The sequence below is a fragment of the Panthera tigris genome, chromosome D1 (genome assembly GCF_018350195.1).
Source record: "Panthera tigris isolate Pti1 chromosome D1, P.tigris_Pti1_mat1.1, whole genome shotgun sequence".
In the NCBI taxonomy this organism is placed as follows: Eukaryota; Metazoa; Chordata; class Mammalia; order Carnivora; family Felidae; genus Panthera; species Panthera tigris.
This window is the reverse complement of record NC_056669.1, coordinates 104,133,807-104,157,276: the sequence shown is the minus strand read 5'-3', so window position 1 is coordinate 104,157,276 and position 23,470 is coordinate 104,133,807. Positions and strand designations below refer to the sequence as shown.

Genomic DNA, 23,470 nt, shown 5'->3' with positions numbered 1-23,470 from the left:
AGGAGCTCGTGGGCGGGCGGGGAAGACGTGCACGGACCAAGGGCAAGTATTTGGGGCCCTGGACGGAACTCCCTGATTCCTGGGCCTTGTGTCACCGACAGGGTATGAAGTGCTTGGAAATAAGTGGCTTTAGGAGGGAAGCCTTCTTGCTGGCGGCCAGTTCCTCTTGACTTAACACTCACTTTCTTTATTCGTTTATGCGGCTTACTTGGCTCCTGGAGGGCTGGGACTTTGAGACCCTTAACCATGAAGGGCCCACTGTGAGAGCCAGCGTGCGGTGGCGGGCGAGGAGTGTGTTGGTGGGGAGGAGGGGGGTTGGCTCCATGGAGGAGTAGGTGAGCCCGGGAACTTTCCAGGCAAAAGAGCCAGATGGGGGAGTGGAGACGCAACCTGATGGGGCTGGAGAAAGACGGTTCTGGAGAAAGACGGTTCTGGAAAGGAGAGGAGGCTGGAGGGATTCTCTAAAGGCCACGGCCACGGCCACAAAGACAACCAGTGAGGGTAGGGTGGGTGAGACATACTCCTCCAGGCTTTCCCCCTCCAGAAAGCAGTCCCTGGGGCTGTTCACCTGTCCTCTGGAATCACAGGTGAGAGGGTCCCAGATAAGGGTGGCTGTTGGGGAGCCCTCTGCTCCCACCCTCCTCCCTTCCCTCTCCTCAGAGCCCCCTCAGCCACGTTCTGCCAGATGAGACAAAGGGTCCGGCCCTGGGAACTCCTCAGAAAGAGTCTTTTCCAGGATTTGGAGTGGAAGCGGGAGGCCGGGACAGAAAGGGAGCAGCGGTGGCCACAGGACACAGAGCAGGGACAGCAGGGGGGAGGAGTGTGGGGTTGGGGCCGGATGGTGTCGCTCTGCCCTACGCCCGCCAGACGGGGACCTGGTGCAGGCCCCTCACACTCGTGGGCCTCGGTTTCTGCTCTGTAGCAGGGGAACAATGGCTAAATGCAGGGCTGTCCGCCCTGACCCTGCAGGGCTGTCTGTCCGCCCTGACCCTGCACCTCTGCTGGTTAAAGGCCAGGAGCTGGAGCCTGGACTTCCCCCCGGCCAGCAAGGGGACTGCTTCTCATGCTGGGTGGAGGGCGGCAGAAGGACCTGCTGGAGAAATGAACCGTGCCTTTCCCCTCCTCTCCTCCAGTCTGTAGCCTCATTTGTTCTGCCTCCTGGGAAGGGTACACATGTCTTCTGAGGCCTGTCTGAGGTCCAGAGAGAACAGGGGACAGTAAGAGCATCTTTGTTTGCGTTAATTTATATATTTATTTATTAGGAATTAATTTATTTATTTTGAGAGAGAGCAAGACAGCGTGAGCAGGGGAGGGGCAGAGAAAGAGGGAAACGCAGAATCCGAAGCAGGCTCCGGGCTCCGAGCTGTCGGCACAGAGCCGGACTCGGGGCTCGAACACGAGAACCGCGAGATCATGACCTGAGCCGAAGTCAGACGCTTCACCCACTGAGCCACCAGGTGCCCCAGTGCTTTCAACATCACGTCACATCTGGAGGCTGTGTCCCTGGAGCAGCCTCTGGGAGTGGGAAAGTCGGAGGGAAGCCACATTCCAAGGATGGGGGGGGGGCGGTGAGTGCCCGGGTCTAGCTCGCAGGGCAATTGGCGGTCATGTCTTTTTTGATCATGGTCCCCCAGCGCTTGTCCACGTTTCCCTGAAATCCTTCTCCGAGAAAGTCACTGTGTCTGAGTGGGCGCTGCACCCACATCACTGGGATACGGAGGGGAGGTAGTGAGGCCAGACGTCCACACCTGCACCCGTGCGCGCATGCGTGCACACACACACACACACACACACACACACACACACACACATTCTTGGGCCACTTTCACCTTCCCGATGTTGGAATCTTTGTCCCATGGCTGCTTTTGCTTCCCTCGGGTGCACCTTCCCCCTCTGTGCACTTCGTACGCCCCGCCCCCCACCCTCCTGCGTTACTGTTCTTTCCTCAGCCCTCCCTTCACCATGTCCGTCACCTTCCTGTGTCCTCACGAAGCCCCAGGCTCCCACCTGTTGAGGTGGGCTGGCCCAGCTTTGCTGGCCAATGGAGCTCCGGGGCAGAGAGGGGCCCTGTGCTGTGTCTGAGGTCTCACCCTCCTCAGGGCCACACGCGGCCCCGACCCCACCCTGCCTCACACCTGCTGTGTCACCTCGGACAAGTCACTTAACCTCTCTGAGGGCTTGAGGTACCGGCCAGAGCACGGCGGGAGACTGACTGTGAAGAGGGTCTTTACTTACCCTTCTGCAGGATTAAACAGGCAAGAAACTCCTGATTACCAAGCCTCGAGTGCCTCGGGCACAGGGGCTTGCCCCTGAGCCGATGAGCCAGATGTAAGTGTAAGTGCTGGCCCCCAATGAGGTGAGAAATTCTCCCGACTTTGCACACCACGGTCTCAGAGAGATCTCTCCAGAACATAAATCGATGGCTCCCTATGGCCGACAGCACACTCTCAAAGTGCTGGCCTCATTCGAACACGGTTTCCCAGCTTTGGCAATATGGGCCTGGGGGGCTGGTCCTTGCTGGGGGAGGTGGGGCCGTCCCCGGGCATTACCCCCGCCTCCGCTCACTAGAGCTGGTAGCATCCTCCACAACCAAAAATGTCTCCAGACATTGCCCATGAGAACCACTGCTCTGGCCCAGTTAAGCGTGAGTCGCTGGAGGTAGGGCGTGGCGGGGTGGGGGGGAGAGGTCTGCACAATTTAAAGGCTCCCAGGTGGTTCTGATCCAGGTGGTTCTGGGGAGCACCCTCTTCCTGGCCTGCCGGTGGCCGCTTCTCACCGAATCTTCTCATGGCAGAGAGCAGAGACGGGAGCGAGCTCTCCCCTGCCTCTTCCGAGGGCACTAATCCCAGTCACGAGGACCCCACCCTCGTGACCTAACTTCCTCCCGAAGGCCCCACCTCCTAACACCGCCACATGGGAGACTGGGGTTTCCACATAGGAGTCTGGGGCGGGGGCGGGGGGGGCGCAGACCTTCAGCCCACTGCAACGCTTTTTATCTTACCTGCTGTCTGTGGATGCTTAACTCCCATGTGGAGAGGTTCTTTTCTGTATTTGGAAATTCCATTTGTAATTTCTTTTTCTTTTTTTCAAGTTTATTTATTTATTTTGAGAGAGACAGAGGCAGCACGAGTAGGGGAGAACAGAGAGAGAGGGAAAGAGAGAGAGAACCCCAGGCGGGCTCCGTGTTGCCAGCGCAGAGCCTGACTCGGGGCTCGAACTCACGAAACCTAGAGATCGTGACCTGAGTGGAAACCGAGAGTCGGACGCTTGGCTGGCTGAGCCACCCAGGCGCCCCCTCCATTTGTAAAAAAAAATTTTTAATGTTTATTTATTTTTGAGACACAGAGAGATAGAGCATGAATGGGGGAGGGTCAGAGAGAGAGGGAGACACGGAATCCGAAGCAGGATCTGGGATCTGAGCTGTCAGCACAGAGCCCGACTCTGAGCTCGAACTCACGGACCGTGAGATCATGACCTGAACCGAAGTTGGATGCTCAACCGACTGAGCCACCTAGGCACCCCAACCCCCCTCCATTTGTAATTTTATAACTGTTTCCTGCTTCCCTCATCCCGTGCCTTTGCCCATGCTGTTCCCCATATTAGGGCACTGTTCCTGCCTTGGAGGCCCAGCTCAGGCACCCAACCCTCCTGCAGGGATTCCCTGAGCGCCCCGTCCCCACGTTCCCCTGACACCCTGTCCTGCTGGTCCTGTGTTTACTTCCATTCCCGGGAGCCACCCGGCAGAGGGGCCTTTTTGCCTCTCTTTTAAGTTCCCACGTATTCAAACACCAGTCTAGGGGTTTCTGTGAAAGTATTTTGTAGATGTGATTGGATCCATAATCAATTAACCAGCTTTATGTGAGGGAGAGTTTCCTAGGTAACCTGGGTGGGCCTGATTCAATCAGTGGAAGGCTCAGAGAATAGAAGTGGAGCTTCCCTTAGGAAGGAGAGACTCTCGTGGTGGAGGGCGGCTTCGGGCGGTGCCCCCCGAGATCCAGCACGGCCACCCCCCCCCCCCCCCCCCCGTGTCTGCTGCGCCCAGGGTACACCTACCTGCCCGGCCCCCACAACCACGGCAGCCGATGCCTTGCGGCAAATCTCAGTGTGTGACTCCCCCTGGTTCTGACTCTGGCAGAGGGCTGACAGGCCCGGGTGGGCAGGGGCCTGGCGCACAGTAGGCCGTCTGCTACCGAATGCATGCAAGGCAGCAGGAGGGCTGGAAGCAGTGGGGAGGCAGCGGGGGAGGTGGTCTGGTCGCAGCCCTGGGGGCGGGGCGGGGGGTGGAGCCCAGCGGGTAAGCTCCAGGCTGTGGCCCGGAAGAAAGGCAGGTCCGCTCATGCCTTCTCTGCCTCACCCCGGAGGTGTTCCGGATCGGGTCCCTAGCACAGTCCTCACCACACCTTTTCCCTTACAGCAGCTGCACATTTCTTTGTGCGATCGTTCGTGCCTGTCTCCACCCCAGAGAGGCCGGGGGCTGTCGTTGCTGGACTCATTCCCCAGACTCCCAGGGAAGGTGGGGCTGGGGGTGGGGGTGGGGGGCACGTCATGGGTAGACACCCGGGCCTCAGTTTCTCCACGCGAGGGGTTAGTGAGATCACCCATGAAGATTCATCCAGTGCAAAAGTTCCACGAGACCGGGAGGTCGAATCAGGTTCGAGGGTCCGAGTAAGCTTCTCAGCTCCGCCGCAGGGTGCAAACCAGCTTCCTTCTTGTGAACGGGGTGGGGAGGGCAGGTCCGCTTTCCTTGCTTCTCAGACGTCGGTCATTCAAGCTCTACCTTCGCAATTTTTATGGATCTCTCTGTGCCTTGTACCATGATTTAACGGGCCTCTTCGGGTGGACTTCCTTTTTATAATTTTTTTTCCAATGCGATGATGCTCGCTGCCCGAGGTCTGCTGTCTCCCCGTGAAGGGACATTAGCTGGTGTTAGTTAATGACACAGCAGTCCCAAACGGAGACTTTCTCCCAAAAGAAATCCAAGAGATTGAAGGAGATTGAAAAGGGGACTCCTCCCTCCACACGCGCACTGATGTCCTTTATCACCATGGTCTTGTCTCCCACACCGTTCCCCCCCGTGTCTCACGCTTCGGGGAACACTGAGTTGGTACTTTCACATCCACAGTCTTCTCTGACCCTCACTACCACTCGGTGGGGGGAGGAAGCGCCATTCCCATTCTACAGATGAGAAAATGGAGGCTCAGTTCCATGAGGAGTCAGTGGTACAGGAAGTTCTTACTGCAGTGACTTTCTATCCCCCCTGAGCGCCGTGATCTCCCCTGCCCTGACCAGGACATGCGCGACTCTGTGTGTGCTCATTTCTCAGGAACCCACCGCTCACAAAGCTGGTCCCTCCCCAGGCACAGGGGTGGTCGGCGGTGTCCTCACTGGGGAGGGGAAGGCCTCACTCCCCATGGGGACCCAGGGGACAGAGCACTCTGGTTTATTTGCCCCAAGACCACTGAACTGACATCTCTAAGCAGCGGCATCTTGAGGCCAGCTGTGGGCCGTGACACCTTTTCTGCTGGCTCACTGTCGCGGAAATCTAAAGTTCTAGAGCTCGCTGAGGCCCTGAGGGTCATCGAGGCCACTGCGCCCCCCCTCCCCCGGCCGCTAGGCTCATGAATCCCTTTCAGGGTTTGGTAATCGTATGAGCCCTGGGAGCATTTCCAATTTCTCTTCATTTACACATGGTATATATGATAATGAAGAAATTTTAAGAAGAAAGAATGAGTTTACATCACTGTACTCGATATAAGACTGTCGAGTTAGTGTTTACGACATTTGAGAGTTTTGTATATTAGACACTCAGCTCTTACAGAAAGACCAACTTCGACATTTTCCTCTCTGATAAGGGATGCGAGCTGTTTTGCTTCCTTAAAAACAACAACAACAACTCTGTAGGAAAAGCAGGTATAGAAAATGACAGTGGTTGGGGCGCCTGGGTGGCTCCGTCAGTTAAGCGTCCGACTTCGGCTCAGGTCATGATCTCACGGTTCGTGGGTTCGAGCCCCACCTCGGGCTCTGGGCTGGCAGCTCGGAGCCTGAAGCCTGCTTCGGATTCTGTGTCTCCCTCTCTCTCTCTGCTCCTGCCCTGCTCATACTCTCTCTCTGTCTCTCAAAAAGTGAATAAACGTTAAAAAAAAAATGTTAAAAAAATGACAGTGGCAGTGGCGAGCTATGACAGTGACCCCCATGCCCGGGATTACTAACCGAGGGACAAGCAGGTTCCCGGGTTCGGGACATGACGCAGCGAGAAGGCCCCGCACCACCCCTGGGGAGTTCTCCCCAACGTTCAACGTTCACCCTGCATCGACCCAGGCCTCCGGGTCGCTGCCAGGTGACAAGAAAAGGGAGGATGGAGGGCAAGGGAAGGACACCGTGAGGAAAAAAACAGACGCTCCACAGACAGCTGTTCTTTTCAAAAAGCCCCTGTCATGAGAAAAACGTGGGAGGATTGTTCTAGATGAAAAAAAAAAAAGTGATGTGACAAATATAATGCATGAAACTTGACTGGGTCCAGGTTTAACCTGAAGTACAGTAAAGGACATTTTTGGCACCATGGGGGGAATTCAAATATGGACAGGGTCTCTGTAAAAAAAAATTAAAAAAAATTTTTTTTTAACATTTATTTATTATTGAGAGACAGAGAACGACAGAACACGAGCAGGGGAGGGGCAGAGAGAGAGGGAGTCACAGAATCCGAAATAGGCTCCAGGCTCCGAGCTGTCAGCACAGAGCCCTATGCGGGCCTTGAACCCATGAACCGCGAGATCATGACCTGAGCTGAAGTCAGACGCTTAACTGACTGAGCCTCCCAGGCGCCCCCCCAATTTTTTTTAATGTTTATTTATTTTTGAGAGGGGGGAGGGGCAGGGGAGGGGGGGCACAGAGGATCTGAAGCAGGTTCTGAGCTGACAGCAGAGAGCCTGATGCGGGGTTTGAACCCACAAACCGTGAGATCACGACCTGGCCCGAAGTCAGACGCTCAACTGACTGAGCCACGTAGGCGCCCTGGAATTAAAAGAAAAAAAAATTATGTTTATTTATTCATTTTGAGAAAGGGAGTGAGAGAGAGAGAGAGAGAGAGAGAGAGGGAGAGAGAGAGAAAAAACAAGATGGGGAAGGACAGAGAGAAGGAGAGACAGATTTCCAAGCAGGCTCCTGGCCACCAGTGCAGAGCCCGACGTGGTGTCTAAAGTCACGAGCTGCGAGGCCGAGACGTGGGCCAAGGTCAAGAGTCGGATGCTTAACTGACTGAGCCAGCCAGGTGCCCCACCCTGGAATCATCTTTAATGTTCTTACTGTGATAATACTATTGTGATTATGCAGAATGCTCACATTCTCAGGAAGAAATGCAGGCAGAAGAATCTGGGGACGGAGGGTCCTGGTGTCTGCCACTTCCGGATGGTTCCACACAAAAGCTTACATGGAGATGCAAGGGTGCCTGGGTGTGGACGTGCATGCCCGAGACGGATACACATGGAGAAAGAGGAAGCAGGCGTGCTAACCTGACACCCCAGTTGAGTCGCTCTACTCTCCTTTTCATAGATTGGTTGAAACGAAACCACCGGTCCAGTACAACATCCCATTTTACAGATGAGGAAACTGAGGCCCTGTAAGGGGATGGGGCCGGGTCAAGGTCACAGAGGAAGCGACCGCCCGAGCGGAAATTTGCACCCGGGATCTCCAGACAGCCAGGCTTTGAGGTTCTTTTCTTCGGATTCTTTGTCCTAACCGTTTGTCCCACACATCGGCATGGCTTTGGGCCCTCTGATGCTCCGTCCAAGGCCAGGGACTTACGCTTGACATTCTGCTCCAAAGCCAGCTGTGACCCGCAGAAGCAGCAGAACAGAAGCAGAGACCAGAGGTTACCGGCAAGTCACTAACTGAGACCAGAGGTGACAGCCAGGAGTGGCAACAAGGGAAGTGACGACAGAATTCAGACAACCTTGAACCCTGGGAATATTCAGTGCAGTGACGACAGAATTCAGACAACCTTGAACCCCGGGAATATTCAGTGCGAGGCTCGGGGACCCCGAGGGCATCGCTGCACCCTGGGGTTTTGTAGGACTGCGATCCCGGACAGCTGCAAACCTGGGCTACCACACGGCAAACGACCCATCTGGGAAGACGGGGTTCCCGTGAACTTTGAGGGCTGACTTTGCCGTGTGGACTGTGGTGGCTGTCATACGGGCACGTCTCATCTGACCAGTGAGAGTAGCGCTCCTGGAGAGCAGGGGCCATCCTGTCGCCACATCTGGGCGCCGTCAGCGTGGAGTCAGGGTGCTCGGGTCCGAATCTGGGCTCTACTGCTTACCAGCTGGGTGCCTTCGGGAAGCCTGTTTAACATCTCCGAGCCTGCGTGTCACGGGGATAGTGACAGAACCTACATCACAGATTGATGGGAGGGGCAAATGACACGGGCTGTGGCCCAGAGTCAGAAGCCCCGTCTCTACTGGGCAGAGCGAGGGCCTGATTCTCCAGGGAAGAGAGTCCAGGCAGAGGAAGGGCAAGGGGGTGGCTCAGTGTCTGTGGAGCCTCAGGGACGCCGGGGTGGCAAGAGGCAGAGAAGCAGGTGCTGAGATCACCGCGTGGGGTGGCAAGCGAGTTTCGTCGTATGTTTGCAGCGTTTCCATCATTTTTGTGCTTTGCTTCTTTTTGTGGAAAGGTATCGGCTTCCTGTGTGTTGCTGACACAGAGTTCCCCTCGACGATAATGCGCGGCGAGAAGAAAAATCACTTTATGGAAACATGAGGGGAATAGAATACAGTCCGGAAATCGCAGGAATCACAGACTGTCCCGGGAAGGCTACATTCAGGAACGGAGAAGGCGGTTCTCCCTCGCTTGGCTTACTCCGCGGCGCCAGCCGGTGTGGACCCGGGACCTGAAGCCTCACTCACAGCCTTGGGTATCACAGCTGGAATCCCGGACCTGACTCCTATCTCTGAGCTTTCCAGCTTCGAGGCCCAGGTCCCATCATCTACCTCTCCCTCGGAGTACAGGTGGAGACACTGAGGCCCAGGGAGGCAGGGAGATGCGTTAACCGTTTGTGGGGGAGAACTGGGCCCCGTTTCCATCCGACTCGAGGCCCCGGCTGCGCCCATCCCCGATCCAGGGATTCAGACCCACGCTCCCCCAGAGACCTCACGGTGGGTTGAGTCTGGAGGCCAGGCCTCCCTGGGCTCTGAGGCTCCCTTGTGACTCGCCCCATGGCCCCCCCATGGACGAGCTCCCCATGTGTCTGCCAGTGACTGGAGGGCAGCGGACAGGGAGGGTAGAGGGGTGGAGTGGGGGCTGGGGTCTGTTCCTGGGTGGGTAGGACCTGGCCGTGCTCTGGTCCAGCTGAGGAACTGACATGTTACAGGGGGTAGGGCCCGGGGGTCCCTTCTGGGCCTGCGGGCATGGGGGCCGCCTCTACCTCGGCCACCAGCACGGGGCAGACATTTCTAGCAATAGCACCGTTTGCCCCTTTCTGGCGACCGCCTCTTCGGAACTGTGCAGGGAGAAGGGACCCGGTGAATTCTGACAGTTTGGGGAGCCCAGGGCCTCCTCACCTCTGCTCTGGCTCGTCTTACATGTCACGCCAAGTCACATCCTCATAGGTTGGTGGAGGACTCATCGGTGGCCCCCTGAGCCCCCACGATGATGTGTCCGGAGCAAAGGATAAGTCACCTTCCTGCAAAAGAGAAGCCACCGTCCCTGCTGCTACAGTTGGGGAGTGAGTGGCCATTCACAGAGCACTTATCCACGGGCTTACGTGCTCAAGGTTCCCCCAAAGATGGGGAAACCGAGGCTTGAGAGACGACGGAGGGACTTCCAGAAGGCCAGTGTGTGCCTCTCCCCGCCTTCCTGTGGTCGAGGAGGGAGCAGGGAGAGGGGGACTGGCCCCTGGTTCTGAGCCTGTTACTCGTGTGCAGGTGACCTTGGGCAAATCACTTGCCCCGTCAGCTTCCCTGATGGGACTGAACCAGCTGATTTGCCAGGGTCCCTCCTCGCCAGAACACGTTCCAGGGGCCACGCTGGCAATGTCCCCGGTGACTGCTGTCCTGTCCTCACCACTCGTTTGTGACGAGGGTGCTGCAAAGCCTGTGCCCGGAGCCATTCTCTCAGACAGAGGAGGGCACGGAGGCGTGTGGGGGAGGGCCAGCTTGGCCACTCACCGCGTGTGACAGTGGGGAGTCACTTAACCCTGCTGAGCCTCCTGCTTCCTCTTCCATATGCATAAGCAGAATTAGTGATAATTTGTGGCCACGGCAATGGGCAACCAAGAGAGTCGCCTGCAGTGTTTAGCACAGTGCCCAGCACTTGGCAGATGCTGACATCCGGGAGCGGTGACTGTGAATTCCCCCAGCTGGGGAGGGGGCCTCAGTGTCCCCACCCTGTAGGGCGGGGTTGGCCTCAGTGACTCAAGGCCCCTTCCAGCTCTCTGATGTCTTAACGAGAAGACTTCCTGCCAGCCAGCCAGGCAGTAACTGGGACAACCGGAGGGGGTTTGGTAAAGCTCAGGGCCACACGATCCTATCTGTGCCAGGTGAAAACCCCAAAAACGGATGGCACTAACGAGAAAACGCTCTGAGTGTCGAACTCGAAGGATCGCCGGGATCACATGTTTTTAGTGTTCGGAAAGTTCAGATTATAATGGGAACTTTTTTCCTTTAAAGAAATGAGCCTAGGAAAATCACCTCTGGTCAGGGTCAGGGTCACCGGCGTAGGGCGAAGCTAATCTATTCCAGAATGTACCTGGCCCCAGCCTGCCGTTCTGCCGTCCCCGCCCCCCCCCCCAACCCCAGGCAGACCAGCACTTGGCCATGGGGTGGACACACCTCAGACTGATTCCTGGATTTCCTTACGGGCTGACTGACCTTAGGAAGTGAAGGAAACTCTCTAAGCCTCAGTTTATTGATCTTAAGAATGGGGAAGTAACTACCTACCTCCAAGGGCTGTTGAGAAGATTAAGCTAAGTCACGGTATGGGTTTTTGGTTTTGTGTGTGTGTGTGTGTGTGTGTGTTTAATCTTCAAGTCATGTTTTTCTAAAGTGCTCATAACGGGATTGCCTGTAGCTTGAAATGCTCAGTCTCCTAGGACCACCCCCCCCATCCCACCTCAGTTACTCCCTCCACAGCCAAACCCCACAACATGCTATAGCTCTCCTGGCCTTCCCCTTCCTGGCCCCAAGCCAGTGTCCATGACATTCTCTCTGCTGGAGGCCCCTGCTCCCACCCTGCCTGCAAGTCGGGATCCCGCTCAGCCTCCAGCCATCTCCCTGTGACAGCTCCCTGGCCCACAGATGTTTTCTCTTCAGTGACTCTGCAATTTTCACCTTCAGTCAGCCTTTGCTCCCCCCTGACTTGTCTCCCGGGCTGGACTGTGGTCCCGCCTCTGTCTGTGGCCCCCACTGAGTAAATGCTCAGCAACACCCCTGCCTGCCCCCTCCCCTTCCCGAACCTCGCGTCCCCACCCGTCTCTGGAGGGCCTCACCTTTGCAGGCCGGCGGCCAGCCCTGCAGACTGTGACGGCCGTGTAGCTCAGCAGGAAGAACTCCAGGAAGGAGAAGCAGAGCAGAGCCAGCTCCAGCCTCTGGATGTGGACCTGGAGGGGAGGGGGGGAGAGGGAGCCGGAGAGAGGCCTCCTGGGTATCTGCACCCCTCAGGCTGGCGCAGGCGGGGTCAGACCCAGCCAACAGGGGGCAGCAAGGGCTTCCGCCGCCAGGTGTGCCTGGGGGAGGGCGGGGGGGGGGGGGGGGGGGGCTCCGCGGGGCCGGGACAGGGTCCTTCTTAGGCGCTGCTCTACGCCCACCTCCCGGCACCCGTGGGTCCTCAGCGAGCATTTATTTGTCTGATGTTGGAAGGCTGGAGAATCTTGTGGGCCTCTGGTGGCACCGCAGGTGGCCTTAAGTGCCATCTCATCCAGCCCCACTTAGATGGGGACACTGAGGCTCAGAGAGAAGGAGCGCCTTTTATTGTTGGGGGGGAGCTGGGCTTAGGACCACCAAGCAGCTGGGACATCTCACAGGGCACGAGCGTGTGGATGGGGAGTGTGTGTGTGTGTGTGTGTGTGTGTGTGAGTAGGCCTGCCTGTGTGCCTGCACATGCGTGTGCATGGGGGAGCTCGATAAGGAACAGCCCCCCACCACCGTGGTCAGGGACCTGGCCCAGAGGCCAGCAGCCACCACGTGCAGTGTCGGGCCCACCTTCTGCTCCAGGGGCCCCACGCTGTGCTGAAAGGGCCCTGGGCTCCGAGTTGTAGGCCCAGGTTTGAGGCCTCGCTGCACCCCTGACACTTGCTGTGTGGCCTCGGTCTACGAATTTAACCTCTCTGGACCTCAGTGTTCACTCCCTTAAAACGGGGGTAATGAAGTAGACTCAGCCTGCTCTGCAGGGCTGCTGAGAGGCTCACCCATAGTGGGGTCACTGGGGCTATGTCTTTTACAGAGCCTTGACCAGGGAATTGGCCGTTCTAGAAGGGGGTCCTGAATTTGCTGCTCAGCCTCACATGGGCCCCTCTCCCTTCTGGGCCTCAGGTCCCCTACCTGCAACAGTGGGCTCGGACTCAGTGACCCGAGGCCTCCCGCAGCTCCCTGACGCTGACCAGTGAGGAGCCAGCATCCCCCTTTGCCCCGTGCCTCAGGAGGGACGGGGTGGGAACAGATTGGCTGAGGGCTTCAGCTCCGGTGCCTGGGCTCTGGAAGGTTTCCTGAGAGCCAGAAGCATCCTCCTGGCCAAGCCCAAGGCCGCACCTTCCTGGGAGTCAGGGGACCCTCGGGGGCGGGGCACTCACTGTGCTGTTGGGGTACGGGGTCCAGATCGGGAAATCAAACGTCCTCTCCAGAAAGAGATCTTTGGCAATGACAAAGAGGCCCGCTAGCACGCAGAAGAAGCTGACGCCGTGTGCTGTCAGGCAAAGTATCTTCTACAAGCAAAAGTCACAACCATCGCCCGAAAGTTAGAGACCCAGATCTAGGCCCTGTGTCTAGGCCTGCCAGGTGCTTGCTCCGTGGCCTCAGGAAAGACTCTGCCTGTCTCTGGACCCGAGGTTCCTCATTTAAATGTGACTTTCTGAGATAGCTGACCACCGGGGAGGCCCCAGGTGGCTTTCACCTTCTATGGGACAGGATTGGGGGAACCCAAGGGCTGCTTCCCGACCCACAGACTTTGTACCGAAGAGGGATGTTCCCACCACTGTCTCCTTCTCAAAGCTGGTTTTGACCATCCCGGCATCAAATATGTCGCCTGGTCAGGGCACTGGACGTCCAAATGGCCCCTTACCCATCCTCCCCGCTCCATAGGCTAGAGCAGGAGGAGCCCCAACGGTGCCCCACACTCACACACTCTGGGTCTGCCTCCTTCCCCACCCGGCACAGTCCCTGAAATGTCCCCTTTCCTCACCGTCTTGGGTTGAACACGATTCCAAGAGCCTCTTATCAAGAGCAGACCCTTGTAATGGACAGAGTGTGAACATATGGAAACTCCAACCTGTACCAGGACGGACGTCCCTGCAGTAAAGCCTCCCTCTGCCCAGGTGTAGGAAGGGGGAGCCTTCTGGTTCCGAAAGGGGCCCAGCCCAGGAGGAATGGCAGGTTTTTGCCATGCATCCCCTGCCTCTGTGGGTAAATGGCACCACACTGTCCTGTTATCTATGCCTCTTGAGAAGGCAGGGGGATGGCCCCAGCCCAGCCCAGCCGGAAGGGCACAAATGTGGGCCAGGCCAGGGCTTGTGGGGCAGAAGGTGGGCTGTGGCCATGAAGTAGGAGGGGGTAGGAAGGGTCCTTCTGTCACCGATGTCCATCCATCTTGCCAGTCTTGTGTCGGTGTTTACTCTGGGCCCACTCGGGCCACCCCGGGCTGCTCCAGCCCACCTGTGCTAGAAAGGTGCTCAGACACCCCACGGCTTAGTGTACCGCAGAGAGATGAGAAGACAGGTAAGTCCAACAAGCTGTGGGGATACAGAAGCCAGCCATAGCGGGTGGGGAAGGACTACCAGGAGGACGGGGCACGGAGGCTGAGTTTTGAAGAATGATCAGGAGTGAGCCAAAGCGGGGCGAGAATGTGCCACCCGGAGCGGGCAAAGTTCTCAGGCCTCGGACAGGGCGGCACAGAGGAGGACAGAGTCCTGTCTGGCCGGTGGTGTCTCTGAGAGATGAGAAGCAGATAGAAAGCGGGCCAAGGCCCGCAGGCCTCGTGGAGTTGCTGCTATTGGGGGCAAGCAGGGGCTCCTGGGCACCAAGGAGGTGGACAGCCACGGAGGAGTAGGGTCAGACTTGCACCGCGGAACAACGGGTCGGGCCGCGGTGTGCAGACACGAGGCCAGACGGGCCAGACGTGAGGACAGAACTGGGGCCCAGGAAGGGCAGTGGGGGAGGGGCAGACCTCGGGGCCCCGGGGCCCTTTCTGCTGTCGGGAAGACTCGTGCCTGCTCCCAGCGAATCCCAGAGAACGGTTTCCCGAATCTGCACTCCACACGGACGCCCTTCACAGAGCTGACCCGGGGAGGACTGGGGACTGGGACAGGAGGGAGTGACCTCACTGTTTCCACTCACCAGATAAGTCTTCAAGACTATGTCCGTCGTTATCACCAAGATCCCTGAAATGAGAAACTGCAGGCCAGATTGGCAACAGTCATGAGGGAGGTCGGGGTCCCCTGAAACCCACAAATTCGCTCTCTTCTGGCTACTCTCTGAGAAAGCCGAGCTCTGGTGGCAAGGAGCTCCCCCTGCCCACCACGTGGCCCATCCTGGGCCTGCCCTGGCCATGCTGGTCTCCCCTGTGCACCCGAGCCCCCACACCGGGGATGCAGCTGTGCCCGGCGCCTCCCGACCCCTCCCAAGTCCCCAGCTCGTGCTCGCCCTCCTGCCGATGCGCGTGTCGGGTTAGGGGAGTGTGCAGACAGCCCGGGAGTGCTCCCCTGGGATGCAGGCCTGAAGGGGCCTCCTGGGAGGGGCCAAGAGGACAGAAGCAGAGGCAGGGAGGCTGGAGAAAGGGGTGGGCACACGCTCCCCCCCCCCCAGTAGCTCATTCTGACCCACCTACGTCCAGCCCCCAATGCCGGGGTCCCCCAGGCCTGCCCACGGACCCCCACATCCGGCCCGTGTTTTGGTACCTACTCACAGAGGCAGCCCCCCAGAACGGATACCAAGACTTCAGCACCACCAGGTGAAGATCCGTGACAGTAGAGACCAGGTAAGCCCCAAAGAACAAGTGCAGCAGAGCGATGACAACATGGAAGGCCTGGGGGCGGGAGGGAACAGGCAGCCACCGCTGGGGGGACCCGCTGGTGCCCTGTGCCAGCTGGCTGATCCCAGCCCACTGCCCACCTTCTAAGGGATCCTGGTGGGTCTACAGGGAAGGACTGGCCCCTTGGAGAGGCGGCTGGGAATCCAGTAATTCTCCCTCCGCCTGTGGTGCTGCTGGGGCCTCCCAGGGCAGGGGGGGGGGCAGGGGGGCGGGGGGAGGGGACGGAAGAGAAGGGAAGGGGAGAGACTTCTGTTGAGGACTTGCTGTGAGTGACACGGAGCCAGTGCTGGTGCAGGTGTAGACAGTCTCTCCCACCCCTCGGTGGCGTTTTCAGTTTTCAATCCGAGCAGGAGTGTGAAGGAGGCCAGCTGGAGGCTCTCCTCTCTCCCTCCCTCCTCGGGGCTCCCCGGGTGCCCCCCTCCCCGACTTCCAGGGCCCCAGGAAGTGGGCACTCACGCCCAGCTCCTTGAGAAGGCTGCTCCTCTTCCTGGGCTTCTGCTGGTGCCAGGCTGGAGGCAGGAAGCCCGGTGGGCTCAGCTCCCGGGGCAGGCATCTCTGGCCGGGCCAGGTTGGGCTGGGGGCCTGCTGTGGCGGGAGCCCCCTCACTTCCGTTCTGGGAATAATTGTGGCCACTCCATAGCCTTCTGCTGCCAGGACTTGGGCCAAGGACCTGAGCTGCGGATGAGGGAGAGAGGCTGGGGCAGAACGCATCTCATTTCTGGGGCTTATGTCTGGTCAGACTCAGTGTCACCTCTGTTCTCTGGGTCAGGGCCTTCCAGAACAGTCTGCCCTGCTCAGTAACCCCTGAACTTGGTTTGACCTGGAATAACCTGGCTTCTGGGAATGGGGAGGACCGGCCGCTTATAGCCTCTGTGGCACTGCAGGGACACCGCTCCTTCTGGGGCAGAAGAAAGGGTCAAACTTCCCAGCCATTGCAAGACAGAACACATCCAAACTGGCGATGTGGTTCCTCTTGATGGGAAAGAGGATGGAAGGAAACTTCTGCTGAGCCAGGAAGTCAATATTTAACAGTGAGTCAACATTTACAAACATTTTCTCCATTCTTGGCAGTGGGATAAGCACTTTACATGCATTATCCGATGTTATCCTTGTCCCAAACCTCTGGGGAAGTCCTGTGGCTTGTTTCCTTGTTGCAGATGAGGCCCAGAGAGGTTAAGCCACTTGCCCAAGGTCACACAGTCGGGAAATGACTGGACTGGGACTCAAAGCCTGGCAGACTGGCTCCCGAGTGCGTGCGCTTAAATGCTTTACACACTGTTGCCTCAGTGAATGAAAGGAAACGTTCTGGATGTTTTAAGAGGCGTGAGAGAGAGGTTGAGGGAAAACCTTGCGGGGGACTGAAATCACCACTTGCTGAGGATCCCGGTCACGATGTTGTATACTGATGGATGCTGGGGCACGTGGGGCTTGGGGGCTGCCTGGGGACTTAGTGAGAAAAGCTGGTCTTTCCCAGGAGAACGGAAGTGAGGTGGGGTGCGGAGGGGAGGGGAGCCAGTTTATGGAAATCGAGGTAGGAGACGGTTGTCCACGGGGAGGGGACTCACAAGTAACGGAAGTGGACCGTTCTTACTCTTTTTTGGTAAAAAGAAAGGGGGGGGGGCGCCTTCCCCTTGATTTTAATTCTCAATTTTAATCCCAACTGAATGAGTTCAGGAGGTGCTGCTTGAGCACCCCCATTTTTGCAGGTTTCCTGCCGTGGGGGTGCGGAAAGCAGGAGGGGGAAAGAGCTTTGGGGAGGCTGGGACGGACAAGGGGCCCGGATAGCTAAATTCCAGACGGGGAGGAAAGGAAGGGACCGTGTCCAAGGGCCAAAGGGCCAGACAAGGGGCACGGGCTCCATGCTACGTGACGTGCCTCAGTCCCCGGGAAGTTGGCTCCATTCTGTAAACGAAGACATGAAGCCTCAGGGAGGTCCAAGGCCTTGGCCAAAGTCACACAGCAAGAAAGCGCCTGAGGTTTGGGTCTCTGTGTGGTTGGATGCCACTGCTCTGCCCAGGCTGCTGGGCCCTCTGACAAATGTCTCCTTTGGTCTGGTTCCCGATTCAGTGGAGAGGCTGGGGGTCCCAGCAGCTGAGCCCAGATTCACCATGATGCACGACATCATGATGTGACTCTTCAGTGACCTGACCCAGCTACGCCTGGAGATTTGTTCTCTCGATTCCCAGCATTTCAGGCAGAGCCCCTCCGACAGAGCCAGCTGGACCGGTGGGGGCACGGGGTGGGGGGCGCAGCAGGTGGCAGAGGCCTATCCAGTCAGCCACCCACTGCGACTAGACTTCTCTGGTGTACCAGGGGAAGGCGGGACTTAGAGCTGAGCCTGGACGCCACTGGGGAGCAAGAAAGAAGGAAGATGCCCCGGCCGGACTGGGTTGTCCAGGGAGATCGTGAGACCTCGGTCCCCGGAGGTGCGCCTCGTACCTGGGCTTTCGCTTTCCAGAATGTGGCAGTGGGAAGGGTTCAAATATCCACTTGGGGGTTGTGTTCAGGGAAGCAGAGTAACCCTTCTCAAGATGTATTCCATGGAACACAGACAAGGACAGAAAAGGAGCAGAAGGGAAATTCTGGGAAATCCTGGTTATCGACTTCGCCCTCTTTAGCAGAGCGGAGGGCCTGAGAATTCTTGTAGGGGAGCACCCGATTTTAACACTAAGGACATTTCCCACACTGAATTGGCCGTGGAACCTTTTTTCTCGTAGTCCATGGACCCTACAGTTGTTCTGTGTGGAACGCTTTTGGGCCGAGAGGCCTTAAACTGGCAAACATTTGGTTCTAGGGGATTTTGGCCTTCTTTGCCCCCGCTTTGGTTTTCTCCTGCGCATATCGTGTGTGGTCGGGGTGGGGATTGGACTGCGATCCCTAGGTGCCACTTCCAATTTCAAACAACTCTCTCTCGGGACAGGGGTCTGCTGCAGGGATGTCCTGCTACCGGGAGGGAGGGGTGCTGAGGGCGGGACTTGGGGGAACCAGAGGGACAGTCTGTCTGCTGTGAGGTTCCCACTTTCTGAGGAGGGCGTGGGCTACGAGCCCTTAGAGGGCTTACACACAATTGCCCCCGCTCTCCGCGCCCCCGCCCCATGTCCCATTCCTCCAGAACCTGGTACAGAGCTGCTTGGGTGGAGATGGGCTGATTGGGGTGGGGGTGGGGGGCAGCCAGAGACCCAGGGGGGCGATGGCCTTGGTCCCTCCCCTGTCCCGCAGCCAGCTGAGGCCCCGAAGGCCCAGCCAACCTGGCGGTTCCAGGAAAGCCAGCCAGGGCCCAGGTACCCTTTGTTCCTTCAGCTCCTGGAAGCTGTTTCAGGGGAATGCTGGTATAAGGGGACAGTCCCCAGCAAGGAGCCCAGGGGCCAGCAGGAAATGGAGGCCTCCACTCTAGGGTGGAGTCAGGAGGCCTGGATTCTAGTACTGGCCCTGTGTGGTCTTGGGTAAATCCATTCCCCTCTTTGGAGCTCTGTTTTCTCATAATTTGTGTGTGTGTGTGTGTGTGTGTGTGAGAGAGAGAGAGAGAGAGAGAGAGAGAGTTTCTGGGATTGGAATGGAAACAGCTACAGCCCTTCCCACCTCTAATGGTCAATGACTGGTGGCAGATGGGTTCTAGGCAGTGGGTTCCTCCTTGGGGCAGATGCTGTTGGTGCCCCCCGCTCCCCATTTACCGGGGGGTGGGGCACCCATTGCCAGCGGCTCTAATCGCTGGTGCTAAGTGCTCCTAACTGCTCCCTTCTGGGAGTTTAGTTACACCCCTCCCCCAATCTGCAGTCAATGACTGGCTGGCACGGGGTGTAAGAGGACAGTCCCTTTGCCTCAGGGCAGGACCAAGCCTGTGCTCCCAAGCACCCCTGGAGTGGGATCAGGCTGAAGCCAGTGATCAGCTGAAACCGCATCTGTCCCTGGATTGTTTCACCTGCCCGTCCTGCTTTTTGCTCTTCTCCCCAGAGCACTCCCTCATGAACCAGTCGCACAAAATCCTTGTCTCAGGCTCTGCCTCTATAGAATCTGACTGAAGACACTCCCCTTCTTATTCCTGCTGTAGGGGACCACTCACCTGGCCCTGGGACCTCCACTGGGAGCTTCCGGCCATGCTCTGCCCTCTGGATCCGACTCAGCCCCACAGAGACAATGCCAGAAGATCAGAACATCTTTATGACATTAGACTTTGGATCTTTCCCTCCTGGCCCCGCCTTCTGCTTCATGCCCAGCAGCCTGTGAGCTGTCAGCATCTTCCCCACCCCCCAAACCCAGGCAGGTAGAAATCCTTGCACCCTCTTTACAGCTGCAAATTTCCTTCGGCAAATCAACCTGTTTACAATGCGGGACAGATGGGGTGAAGAAGATTGTAAATCTTCATAGAGTCACGGTTGAGCCTTTTAAAATATCTTTCTGGGGGCCTGGGTGGCTCAGTCGCTTAGGTGCCTGACTCTTGATTTCGGCTCAGGTCATGATCTCATGGCTGGTGCATTCGAGTCCCTCATTCGGCTGTGCGCTGACCGTGCAGAACCTGCTTGGGATTCTTTTCTCTCCCTCTCTCTCTGCCCCCCCCCAATAAATAAATAAACAAAGTTAAAAAAAAAACAACTTTCCAGCTTTGGAAAATTTCAGACATTTCCAAAAGTAGAGAAAATGGTCCAGTGAACGCCCACATACCATTGCCTGGGTTGCAGTGGTCATGGGCTTGTAGCTGACCTTGTCCATCTGCCCCCACTCCTCCCCACGGGGAAGCAGTGCTCTGGGGTCCCACAGCTGCATGTGTAAACATGGCAGGATTTATCTCTGAAAGATAAGGACTCTTTAAAAAGATTATGATCCCGGGGTGCCAGGCTCCGAGCTGTCAGCACAGAGCCCGACGTGGGGCTCAAACTCACGAAATGTGAGATCATGACTTGAGCCGAAGTCGGACGCCCAACTGACTGAGCCACCCAGGCGCCCCCCCCCCGTTTTTTTAAAAAAAATATATATATATTTTTAACATTTATTCACTTTTTGAGAGACAGAGACAGAATGCAAGCAGGGCAGGAGCAGAGAGAGAGGGAGACACAGAATCCGCAACACTAAAAAATATTTAAAAAGACGACGATCCTGTGTCACAACTAAACAATCAAGGCATGTGAGGTTTTGGTGCCCGGCGGGCTGCACTGAAGCTCAGCGCGGTGACCCTGCGGAGCCCTGGGCCGTACGGTTTTGCGACGACTCCCGTGCGGCACAGAGAGAGCTCCTCTGGCCCAGCCCTTGCTACCTACTGAGCGTCAAACGTCTGGTCAGTGTTCCGGTTTCTCCGATCGTGTCAGGAGCGTCTTGTTACCTCTGATTCTACCACTTTGTAGCCGTGAGAGCTCGGGTGAATTATCTGACCTCTCTGGGCCTCAGTTTTTCCCTCTGCAAAGTGGGGATCACAATACCTCTGGAAGGCGTTGCTGGAGGGTTCAACGAGTTAGAATATTAAAATGCTTCCAGCGGTGCCTGCCCCATGTCAGGGGCTGTGTATGAGTATTAGAGTCACCGTGCGCTCCCAGGGGTCCCTCACACCCAGCCGTCACGCCCGCTGCAAGGTCACTTGCCTGTCAGACCTGCCGGACTGGACAGCCTTTCTTCGAGAGGTGAGGCCGGGCCATCAGCGGCTCGGGAAGGTCCATTTCTCCCGTCGGGACACCCACCCACCACCGTCTGCAGGCTGGTTGGTGCCCCGTGACCTCCTGTGTTGTGCGTCCCCGCTTTGCACCGATTCGTCACCCACACCTTTAGTTCCTTGATTGTGGGATGAATGTTTTTCTGGAAGCTGTGGTTTTTCACCGGGTTAGAGGTTTCTGCTTTGCCACATAGTCACAAACAACACGCGACGCACACGCACACAGGGACACCCGTCCCCCCCCTTCCCGCACCCTCGTGCGTTAACCGACTCACTCTCAGAAGCGTTAAGGAGCGCTTAGGATGGGCCGGCCACGCTGCTCTGGGCTGGAGGTCCCGCAGGGGCGGGGAGTCTGCCCTGCCCTTGAGGAGCTTGGGGGCCGTGACAGGCAGGATAGGGACCCTCCCCCCCCCCCGCCCCCGCCTGGCAATGTACACATCCTAATCCTGGAACCTATGACTTGGTTACCCGCTGCAGTAGAAAGACTTTGCAGATGCCATTGAGTTAAGGGTCCTGAGAAGGGGGCATCATCCTGGCCTAGCGGGTGGACCCCATATAATCACAGGGGCCCTCCATGAGGGAGGCAGGAGGAGCTGAGTCGGTGAGAGCGACCGGAAGGGCTGCTGGCTTTGAAGGTGGAGGCCAGGGTCACCTGCCGAGGGTTGCCGCAGGGCCCTGAAAGCTGGAAAAAGGAAGGAAAACGGATTCTCCCCTAGAGCTTCCAGAAGGCACTTGGCCTTGCCAATTACCTTGACCTCAGGACTCCTGACCTCCAGAGGATGAATGTGTTGTTGAAAACACTGAGTTTGTAGAAATTAGTTACAGCAGCTGCAGGAAACCGATACAGCCCAGCGGGGAAGAGGGTCAGGGAGGCAGGCAGCTGCCTGGCGGGGACGAGATGTGACCCTGGATGTGTGGCTGTGTGAACAGCCCAGCAGAGGCTACCTCACCTAGACGGGGGAGAGAAGGATGGGGATAGGGAAGGCTTCCTGGAGGAAGTGGCACCTACACGGAGGTCTGAAGGAGGGTGGGAGCTCAGTGGGACAGATGGGAGAACGGGGGCCAGCAGGGACTGCTCTCCAGGCAGAAGGGTCTCCCAGGTTCAGTATGGCTGCGGGTCACGCGCCGGAGGAGGATGGGGAGAGACAAGAGAGGGGAGCAGGCTCTGTCTCCAGGGCTTTGTAAACCTCCCTGGGACTCCTGGACTTTAGCCTCAGGGCAAAGGAGAGCCCCAAGTGGCAGGGCAGTAACCCCATGGCTTTTGTGCCTTAGAAAATTCCCTCTGGCTGTTATCTAGCCTAGAAATGGGCAGAGCCAGCTGAGAGCAGGGGACACAGGCTATAAGGTCAGCTGACGGATGTCACAATGTGGGTGAGAGATGACAGTGGTCCAAAGGTGCTGGGAGGAGGCTGGAGGGAGGGGTCCGAGTTGGTAAGAGCCAGGAGAATCGCGTGGGTGATCATACGTGGGGATGAGTGTGCGGGGACCAAGTTGGCTCTCAGATTCTGCCTTGGGCACTGACTGACACAGGAGACCCAGGAGGGAAAATCGTTTGAGCTGGAACAGAGGCTGCAAATTCCTTGTCAGTGGGAGGAAAGCCAATGCTGGAGCTGGCTCACAGGAGAGGTCTGGGTGGGAGGCGGATTTGGAAGCCAACGTAAGCGCCACGAGGGCAGAGACGTCGGCCAACTCCCGGTGTCCCCAGAGCCCGGACACACAGCAGGTGCTCAAGAAGCTCTTGCCGAAGAGCGTGCAGTGCCCAGAGGAGTCCAGGGGAGGTGAATTTTAAGGGATGGATGGAGCGGTCGTTATTAAAACAAGGCTTTTTAAAAGCCCATTGATCTTGGTGACAAGGAGGTCACCAAGCATGGCAGCAGCCTTGGAGAGAACAATTTCAGCAGAGCGAGTGGGAAGGGAGGAAGCAGACTCCATCAAAAAGAGAGAAAGGAAGCCCGTAGTTGAAGGCTTTTGAGGTGGGTGGCTTTCAAGCTGGGAGAGAAGGGACACGCTGCAATTTTCGCACTGGGAAAATTAAACCGCACAAAACTCCCCGCTGTGAGTCCTCCGATCTGGTCTAGGGATTCTGAAAGCCAGAGCTGGTTGTAACCCCACCCCAACTCTGCACTCGCAGGACCTGGGGACCAGGGCTTCCTGAAAGGGCTGAACGGCACCAGCCAACTGCCTGCCTTTGGGAAGACCTCACGGAAGGGGCAACGGTCAAATAGGGTCTTGAGGCAGGAGCAGGAGCTTGTTAGATGAAGAAGTGTGGATGCTGAAAAACGCAGCCAACCCGTCTTTGGGATGAAAAAGCAGGAGGCAGGAGGGGAAGGGGTTGGTGGAAAGCACTTGGTTTTGGACCTGGAGAGCCGGGTGGTGACACACAGACTCCGACGTTAGCGGGAGCTAGGTTCAAATCCCAGCATTGCCTCTCGCTAGCCCAGTGGCCTTGGGCACTTGATTCGATCTCTTCAAGCTCAGTTGTAGAATGGGGATATGGATGCCTGCTCGTCTGGGCTCAGGTGGGGCCAGACCAAGTGCCGGGATCATACCACCCAGACTCCAGCTCCCACAGATGCCCCCTTTCTGTGCCAAGGGGACACA

The 23,470-nt window shown here is 57.4% G+C and overlaps 1 protein-coding gene across 1 annotated transcript; it reads right to left on the bottom strand.

Annotated features, from left to right (window-relative positions):
* Positions 1–9,348: 9,348 nt before the first annotated feature.
* On the bottom strand, positions 9,349–19,327 carry MS4A10 (membrane spanning 4-domains A10). Its single transcript, XM_042959632.1, has 7 exons — positions 19,292–19,327; positions 15,688–15,906; positions 15,106–15,225; positions 14,538–14,594; positions 12,779–12,910; positions 11,480–11,590; positions 9,349–9,676 (listed from the first exon to the last, which is right to left on the bottom strand). Exons 1-7 carry the CDS (start codon positions 19,325–19,327, stop codon positions 9,572–9,574), a joined length of 780 nt encoding a protein of 259 aa, XP_042815566.1. The 3' UTR covers positions 9,349–9,571.
* Between the last annotated feature and the right edge of the window lie 4,143 nt (positions 19,328–23,470).